Source organism: Curcuma longa, chromosome 1 (assembly GCF_044706935.1).
Source record: "Curcuma longa cultivar G26 ecotype Majalengka, Jawa Barat chromosome 1, ITB_CL_G26_1.1, whole genome shotgun sequence".
In the NCBI taxonomy this organism is placed as follows: domain Eukaryota; kingdom Viridiplantae; phylum Streptophyta; class Magnoliopsida; order Zingiberales; family Zingiberaceae; genus Curcuma; species Curcuma longa.
In genome coordinates, this window is record NC_133861.1 from 10,801,010 (window position 1) to 10,810,881 (window position 9,872).

Consider the following 9,872-nt stretch of genomic DNA (forward strand, 5'->3'; position numbering starts at 1 on the left):
CCAAAAAAAATATTGATTATATATTTATTAGATATACACATAATAGCAATGCTTATAGGTTCCTTGTGTATATGAACCTCAAATATTAGAGATATACAAGAACTCAATTATTAAATTGAGAAATGTCTCATTCTTCAAACATGTGTTTTCGTATAAGACTCGAGAGAATGCGAGCTCCTCAAAACGGGTATATGAAACACAAGAGGAAGAAGAAAATAATAAACCCGTTGAGGTTGAGCTCATACAAAGAATTAAAAGTGCTCAGGTGAAAAATTTCTTTGGAATGGATTTTATTATTTTAATGTTGGAAAGTGATCCTTAGAGTTACTGTGAGCTTTTCTGAGAAACCTCAATAGAAAGAGATAATTGCATCTAAGATTTACTCTATTTTACAAAATCACACTTGGAAACTTATGGATTTTCATCAGAGAAATAAACTACTAAGGTGCAAGTGGAATTTTTCAAGAAGAACAAAATCAGATGGCAAGACTGATAAGAATAAGGCCAGATTGGTAATTAAGGATTACCGATAACGAGAATGTCTTGATTACTTTGATATGTATTCTCTGGTATCAAAAATAACTTTCATTAGAAGGTTGTTGGCGATTGCTACTCTACGAAATTTGAAAATATATCAGATGGATGTAAAGACAATCTTTATAAACGGGGATTTAGAAGAGAAAATTTACATAGAGCTTGCAACCTAAAGGGTTTTTTGTGCTAAGCTAAAAAATAAGGTTTGTACATTGGTGAAGTGTTATACAACTTGAAACAAGTACCAAAGTAGTGGCATGAGAAATTTGATAATATAAAGGAAAGTAGATTTAAAATTAATAAATGTGATAAATGTGTCTATATAAAAGTTATAGAGAATGACTATATCATCTTGTGCATATATGTAGATGACATATTTATCATTGGGAGTAATGATAAGATAATCAAATTTACTAAAGATATGTTTATAAACTCAAGATTAGATATTAAATGAGTCTGGTTGATGTAATTCTAAGAATTAAAATTCTTAGAACATCGAAAGCAATTATTTTGAGTCAGTCTCATTATGTGGACAAGATTTTTGAGATATTCATCAAGAATGATACTGCATTGGCACAGACTCCGATAGATACGAGTCAACATCTATCTATCAAAAAATTAAGAAAAGAGTAGTCCTAGGTGATTGAAAGTTTGATGTATCTAATGAGTTATACACGATCAAATTTAGCCTACGCAATGAACAAACTGAGTAGATACATTCTGGGGTTGAGCACTAGCAAGGTATAACAAGAGTACTAAGTGTTGGATTAAGGCACAAAGACACCAAGATTTACTTGGTTCGGAGCCGTGAGCGACTCCTACTCCAAGGCCCACGCTCCTTGAGCGTTTACGACGGGCAACACTTATAAGTTCGTAAAAAGGTTACACAAATATTACAAATGAAACTATAAGAGAGAAATAATACCGACAACACACAAAGAAAAATCAGAGCTCCGTTGGCAGCACGTTGACAGTACTTTGAAGAAGAACGACTTGGAAAATTCCTCGGCTCTTGTTGCCAACACGTTGAAGAGGAAAGCCTTGAGAATTAGCTTTGTTGGCAGCACTTTTTAGAGAAATAGCTTAGGCTTCGTTGGCAGTACACGGAAGAGCACAACAAAAAGGACAATGTTCTGTTCGAACCTCTATTTGCAACAGCACCTTAAGACCCCTTTTATAGTTTTTGCAACTTCAAATTAGATCCTTGAAGTTCGTGATTAAACTTTGACCAGAAATGGTCCAATCTTCTTCACCAATCAAAGCTCCTCCACTTTATCTGATCCGTTTAATCCTCTTATTGGATTAGCTTTGTTTAATCCTTTTATTGGATTAACTTCGTTTAATCCTTTTATTGGATTAACTTCGTTTAATCCTCTTATTTATTTAATCCTCTTATTGGATTAACTTCGTTTAATCCTCTTATTTGATTAGCTTGGCACTCCACCTTGGTTCGGTGAACCAGATCAATTTGATTAGCTTGGCACTCCACCTTGGTTCGGTCTGAACCAGATCAATTTGCTGGAGTTCTGATTTGCTGATCTAGAGGTTCGATTGATCGATCCAGATGTTTGGTTGACCGATCCTGGCCAATTCCAACCCTGCACAAACATATTAGTTTCCTGCAAAACAGATTTAAAACACAATATATAAGAAAAATAGGTTTGACAGTCTTTGAACTGTCCGATTCTGACTTCGAATTTCCAACCGGAAATCCTAGGTCGAACCGACGCCTACTGTTCCCTCTTCCGGGGAACGCGTCCTCACCTACTCCCCTCAGGAGAGATTACCTTATGCCAGTACGATCCTCCAGATCGACTGGACTTTTGCTCGGCGCTCGATGCTCCCGGACTTTTTGCTGGACTTCCGCTTCCCGGCTGGTCCAGTCTTCCACCTGGTTCGCGACACCAGGACTTTTCACCTAGGGTTACCACCCCCTAGGACTTTTGCCTGAAGCACTCGATCCACCAAGACTTTCCACATAGGGTTACCACCCCCTATGACCTAGGGTTACCACCCCCTAGGGTTTTCCCTTTGCCTAACCGCAGCTAGGACTTTTGCCTAAGTACACTTAGGACTTTCCTGCAAACTCATTCAAACCGTTAGATCACAAATGGACTTAACTTTGAATCCCTTTGCCATAATCAAAACTTAGGTTCGATCGTCGGATGCTTTCCGCACCAACACTAAGATATTTAAAGTATACTCGTGTTTATGGATAACACTATATGAGATATTCTGTTGTAATCGAATGATACAATGATGCAAGTTGGATATCTAACATGAAAGACTCTAAGTTAACGAGTGAATATATATTCACTTTGAGAGGTGCAGTCATTTCATGAAAATCTTCTGAGCAAATTGTAATAAACAGATCCACAATGAAATTTGAGTTTATAGCTCTTGATAAATATGATGAAGAAGTTGAATGACTACGATAATTCTTAGAAGATGTGCCTAGATGGTCGAAACCTATACCGGTAATTTACATTTATTGCGATAGTCAATTAACAATTGATCAGGCACAGAGTCATCAATGTAATGCTAAGTCTATACATATACACAATCTCATTAGACAACTACTCTCAACGGGAGTTATTACTGTTGACTATGTGAAGTCAAAGGATAACCTAATAGATCCGCTAGCAAATAGGTTAAATAGAGAGTTAGTTGCAAGTTCATTACGAGGGATGGACTCAATGTCGAGGGAAAATATTAATACAAAGGAAATCTAACCTATGCAGATCGGAGTTCACAAGAACTAGGTTCAATAGGATAACCTAATTGTACCGACTAAATAGAAAAACTACCCCAATGAAAAGATGGAGGTTAAACATATGACTTTTAATCATCGAGTAGAGTAACATGAAATACTCTTAAGGGATCACCTATATGAAAAAGAAATGGGGTCGTTTCAAGAAGTGGGGTCATTTCAAAGAGAATTGAAAACATAATTATTCTTAAAACTTCTCATAAAACCTGGTGTGTTCATGGCTAAGAACAAACACATCCATGAGAATTGAGTTGTATCAGGGAAAGTCTTGGATGAGATATGTTAATGTTTACACACACGATAGAACAATTCAAAAATATCATGTCTATTGTCAATCAGTAAACAAATATATCTTCACAAAGGAAGATTCAAACTACTTGTCTTATCCTTAACTCAACTACTGAATGCTATCAGATAGCTTGTTTCCATTCATGTGGGGAGATTGTTGAAAAGTGAATAGAAGAAGGAGGTGGGTGAAGGAAGAGACTACATTGTGAATGCGATTTTAGTCTCACATTGAGAGTTTTATAGCTAGATGGTTGATTTATATTGTTGCACAAGCATATATGTTGTAAATAAATGCATGGGACGAGGCTCTCTCTCATGTACGGAATGCGCAGGGGATGTAAATACAGAGCCTGGATTGCACTAAACCAAATTAATTCGCATGCGAGCACGACTTGTGCACGTGTCGAATGTTGAACCGGTTGGAGCAAAATTTGCCAACAAATAAACTAACATTTTGCCACCTGAATTATTCGGCATTAGCATTTTAATCCCGGCATTAAAGGTAATAAATAGCCTTTACTCGGCCGTTCAACGCAGCCAAAGGAGAGACTGCTCTTATATAAGGAGGCTAAAAAAAATGAGCAAGGTATTATTACCACGTTGCTATCCAAAATAGATCAAAACTTGATAATATAAGTGAGAATTTCATGTTCATCAACTGATCCAAGCTCCAAAAGTGATGAACTTTTCAAACCACGCACGACGAAGATGATGAACAAGAATATGGGGAAGAAGAATTCACAGAAACCGCGCTACGATCAGCAAACCAACTATCTAAACTAATAGATAACGTTAATTACCTTAATTTATGATTAATGTGAAATGTTTTGGTCTCGAAGAAGTTGTTAAAAAGAAGTACAAAAGAAGACTATATATATCACACTAAATTGAAGGCAAAAAATCAATTGGAGCCGCTTGAGTATAAACAAAAGCAAGCTCTTAATCGTTAAGATTTTTACCTCATTACTCGACTTGAGATGATTGCATTGCTTGCTGCACTTGCAGTTCACAACATGATGAAGATCATAAACCCCGATGTCCAGTCTACTAGCTGCTATGGCTGTGGAAAAAGTTTATATGAACAGTCACATGGATACAGAGTATCAAAGGTAATTAAAGGAGCAATTAATGTAACACTTAAGACGACCCTAGAGAAATTTTTTTAACAAAAATCTTGGGCGTGGAAATAGAGAATTGGCAAATAATGTTTTTTTAAAAAAAAACTGATTAAAGTGCTTGCATATATATGCACCTTAATTATTTGAGGAAATAAATATAAATGATCGTTCTTAATAGTAACAACTTATCAACAACAATGATCAACGTTACTTTCAGCCATGCATTCTCTACAATTATCTCTTAGATCTCCTTCAATAGCCAATTAATACAGAGTTTCCTGAAACAAATTCCAGGAGTCTTGTTTGTTTCAGGAAACACTTGTAAAAATTAACAAGCTTCAGATATCTCAAAATTTGTCGATATCTAAATTAAACTGTCGGATGACTAGACCATCTCCTTCACAGACAAAACAAATTCATAGCTCACAGGCCATGCTATTGATCTGAGAGTTAGAGAGTCTTCTTCAAGCACCGCACCCGGCACCGCAAACCGCACCGCATTCTGCTGCCGAGCAACCTTGGGCACTGCCGGTGTATACTCGTGTATTTTCCACACCCACCCCCGGATCTTTGTCCTTTGGCAAACCATCAGCACATGAAAATATGACAATTGAAACAACACAGAGAGTTGCAAGAACAACAGCAAGTAGCAGCACCACACCGCCATCACCTACTCCTCCTCCTTCCATCCCTTGCTACTTGCTTTCTGAAGTAAAATTAAACAACTAGATGATGTATAGCTGCGCCCACATGATATTATTTGAGAATTAACCAGAAAATTATAATGTATCGAGCGCACCATGTATGGTCAAGCACAATCTAAGAATTGTCCATAATCCATTAACGAAGGCTTTACGCCTACGCCTTTATTAGTGCAGGTCATATCCACTTGGATGGGCACTAGCACAGCCTCTACAAGACGCAGCTCACAATCCACAATGTATTGGATTAGGTAGGAAGGTCAAATTAAGCAAAAGAAAGATGAATTATAAAGAAATAGGCAAGCAGAATCGGTTGAAAAGGAATTGGTCTGATAAAAATTCCTGGCTATCTTGTTGCTTAATTTAGCTACTAAATTAAGCATATTCTTAACGTGCGTGGTTGTGCAAAATCCTTCGCATGTAATTCTGGAAAGAATCTATTCACACGAATCTAACAAGAACTTCCTTTATTTGAAGATATTTTGAGGGAGCAGACCTCTGTACTATTACTCAGACTTTCCTTTATGGGACTGAAATATTTGTTTTACCCTTTTAAATTATCATCTAATAACTTACTATCCATTCATGAAGTGAGCATTTAACAGCAAAATAAAAATGTAAAGTTATTTCAATATTAATATAAATTTTGAAGATTATTTTTAAAAAGCTATTAAATCTTAGGTGCATTTTAAAAATTATCCTTTTTCTTAATTTTCCAAGAACAACAAAAATTTGTCCAACCTCTTCAAGGACAGTTTTTATTTCGGAGCAGAGAAGCTGAGCAAACCATGTGTTTGACAGTAAAGGAAAGACCCATATACAGTGAGATCAGAGGTGAGCTATTGACCCAACAAAATTTTGAAAACATCTGAGAAGGCACCCAGAATGTTTTCCTGATCAGTTTCCAAATAATCACCAATTTCCAAACAATGAGTGCCCTCCTTTTCCTCCGAGAGCTGATTTTGTGGAAATAGTTTATGTTTTCATCTCATCTCAAGTCCATTTAATTAAGTAGCGTTAGCTCGTTTAATACTTTCAAACTTTCTTCAAGACATTTTTTAGTCTGCTTGTTCAGAAACAGCCAGAAGTGTAGTACTTCAGCTTGAATCCGCTGCTTCCAAATAACCAAGATTGTCTCAATTGCTGGCTCCAGCCTTTTAAGAACTTGTCAAATTGCCTTAGCTTGAGTACCCGCTTGCCTCAACAAAAGAATTATATGGCTTCGGGTGTCATAAAAAATGATCCTTCAAATTTGATAGAATGTAGGATGATTGCAGAAAAAGTGAAGTTTTAAAATAGAATTGCCTTTGTTCTATATTCAGTGTTAGAACAGTTTCAAATTTTGTAGTTGGACCTGATTGCAAGACCTCCCGACTCAATTATAATCCACTTATAAGTGCCTAACTTGAACAAACAACCAGAATCAGTGTGACTGCTCATGATGTAGTTTACTGAATCTACAGGCAACCACAATGTGCAAAATCAAGTAGCAGGTAGGCATAAGAAATTCTCAACAAACACCCTCCAGCCAGAAGAACCACAGGTCAGTGGGACTAGCTCTTTGATTTCTGCTAACTTGTTCTCAACAGAAGCTGAGTCAAAGCTCACTGCAGACTTCACTTGAAGTATAGCATCAACTAAGGAGGCATCGTTGTCTTTGAGAGGGAGCATGAGTCATCTACGTTTTTTCCATTGAATTTCGGTTGAGTCAAATCTTGGGCTTCTCTACAGGGCATGCCACACCACAAGATTGTAAAATTCAGCTGTTAACGGAACTAAGATCCAGCTGATTACTGCGGTTGTAAAGAAGCCAAGAGTAGACATGCAAATCTTCATTTGACATGTATAAAAAGCTTTTCATGATATATAGTATGGTGATTGCTCACCTCTACCTAACACTTAATTGATAACCATTAATGTCTCCTTGTGCTCTCTCTACTAACCAAGTCTGTCGTTTCCAATTCCTTATACGCTAATACTACGAACTATGGGACTTGAGCTAATGCATACTTTGGATCTGGCACACAACACATATATAGGAGGGATACATGGATAATGACCCAGGACAGAACATACCTTGGGTGATCTGGCACAGAACACGACATTAATTCAGTTGCTATAGGCTCCAATTATATCTGAATCAATGTGCAGACTCAGAGATACATGACTTGCATAGAGATTCTTATAATATATATGATGGTACAGCATGACCCATGATACTGAGCTCGACACAAACCGGTGGAAGCGTGTGTATATATGTATAGCAAGACTCCCCCCCACGAAAGGTGGAATAGATCAAGGGATGACGTACGGTGGAAAATACAAATACTGCTTATACAATATAAGATAATCAGTGATCGACAGGTTTCCCCACGAGAATCAACTTGGATTTTCTCTTTAGCGAAAACCCTGGCGACTCACTCATGTCCATTTCCTCCTTTTTCACTCCCTCGGGCAACTCCCAATCGAAATGGTAGAGCAGAGTGGCGAGAGCAAGTCCGGCGGCGGCGATAGCAAAATCTACTCCAGGACAACCTCTTCGGCCCGATCCAAACGGTATAAACTCGAAATCCAGCCCTCTGAAATCGAAATTCTTGCTGTTCAAGAATCTCTCGGGACGAAACTCCTCGGCGTTCTCCCACGAAGCAGGGTCCCTACCGATTGCCCAAGCGTTGACGATGATCCTTGTACCTTTGGGGATGTGATATCCCAACACTTGGCCGTCCTCCGTTGACTCTCTTGGGAAAAGGATGGGAGCAGGAGGATGCAGCCTGAGCGTCTCCTTGATCACTGCTTTCAAGTACGGCATTCTCTCCACCATCTCCTCTCCAATCTCCTCTTTTGATCCAACTATTTCTCTGATCTCTTCTTGAGCCTTAGCCATGGTTTTTGGGTGCCTGATGATTTCCGCCATCGCCCAATCGATCGTCGTGTTGGTTGTTTCCATCCCAGCGGCGAACATATCCTGCACAATTATTTTAATTAATTGGATCCAACAAACTGACACTGTTTTTTTTTAATGCAATTCCTATACATGTTTTTAATGGAGGAGGAAGGTCATGTACCAAAAGGACGGCCTTTATACTTTCCCGGCTGAGTGCCGTGCCGTCTGTGGCATCGCTGCCGTCGGCGCTCAGAGAGAGCAATTCATCGACCATGTCAGTTCTCCGACCAGCGTGATCATCTTCACCGATGATCCTATTGCTCTCGTGCTCCTTGAGTATCTTCTCGACGAAGGCATCGTAGTCCATCGACGCTTTCCTTACCTTCGCGTCCAATCCACTTAACCAGTCGACCCACGCGAGCCACGGCGAGAAATCACGCATCGGAAAGGAGCCCCCCACCGCCTCGGCCACGTCGGTGTGCAGAGAGAGTTCTTTTCTTCCGCCGCCCTCCCCCTGCTTTCCGAACAACACCCGGCAAAGCACGTCGCACATGAAGGCGTCGATCAGCTCGGTGACGTTCACCGGGCGGCTGGAGGCGGAGCGGATGGCAGCGACGAGGCGAGCCGCCTCCTCTGCTCTGACTGAGTGGAAAGAGCGGACGCGCTTGGCGTTGAGCAAGTGGATAACGCAGATGCGGCGCACCCGCCGCCAGTACTCACCGTACTTGGACAGGGCGACGTCGCGCGCGCCGTAGAAGATGCGGTTGGCCAAGGTGGTCTGAGGGCGGCCGGAGAAGGCGTAATCGTTGGTCGTAAACACCTCTGCGGCGGCGGCGGCGGAGGATACTACGACGTTGGGGATGGGTCCGAAGTAAAGGAGCATGACGGGGCCGTGTTGGGTAGCGAGCGTCCGCATGGAGCTATGGGCGAGGTGGCCGAGCTGGTGGAGGTTTCCAATGAGAGGAAGTCTCGGCGGCGAGGGGATCCGGATGCTGCTCTTAGTCGGACGCCGGAGGAAGAAGAATGCAGAGAGGAGGAGGAGCAAGGCCGCGAGTATCCATGAAGGAGAGAATTGGGGAAGAAAAGTAGCAGCGTGGAAGCTTAGAGACATGGCGATCGAACGATAATTATGTTTGCCTCCCGGCAGTGAATTATATAGATTTCACTTTAGCAAAAAGATATTAATAATAATAAATTCAGAAAACCACTTAATTACATGGTCCCTTATAGAGCTTAGCCACCCGCCGAATCTGATGTGAAACTCAGTTCCAACAACCACCTTAATTTATTTTTCTTTTTCGATAAAAGAAGGAACGCTAGCTCTTTAATTTCCTCCTCCTCAAAAACCTACCTGTAGCAACCTAATCTTCATCACCCTTACGTCACCCTGACTTGAGAGTTTGTATCGCGTCTTCGCAATGTAATTAAGCTTCATTTTAGGTGATCGATCCCCACCCAAATCAATAATTAGACGTCTCTCACTATCTAACTAAAGAACACAGAACTCCGATAAAAGGGTCCACCTTCGTATATACATACTAGTTTTGTTTTGTGTCCTTGTCTTCCATTTCTCCTCT

The 9,872-nt window shown here is 40.1% G+C and overlaps 1 protein-coding gene across 1 annotated transcript; it reads right to left on the bottom strand.

Moving 5' to 3' along the window:
• Positions 1 to 7,530: 7,530 nt before the first annotated feature.
• On the bottom strand, positions 7,531 to 9,444 carry LOC141812272 (cytochrome P450 71A1-like). The gene is made up of 2 exons (XM_074700329.1): positions 8,477 to 9,444; positions 7,531 to 8,376 (listed from the first exon to the last, which is right to left on the bottom strand). Exons 1-2 carry the CDS (start codon positions 9,404 to 9,406, stop codon positions 7,762 to 7,764), a joined length of 1,545 nt encoding a protein of 514 aa, XP_074556430.1. The 5' UTR covers positions 9,407 to 9,444; the 3' UTR covers positions 7,531 to 7,761.
• Positions 9,445 to 9,872: the final 428 nt, after the last annotated feature.

Excerpts from the sequence above, each read along its gene's own strand:
- LOC141812272 (XM_074700329.1), bottom strand. The coding sequence starts at position 9,406 with ATGTCTCTAAGCTTCCACGCTGCTACTTTTCTTCCCCAATTCTCTCCT. Across the intron at positions 8,377-8,476 it reads GTATAAAGGCCGTCCTTTTG|GATATGTTCGCCGCTGGGAT; the intron begins GTACATGACCTT and ends ATAATTGTGCAG.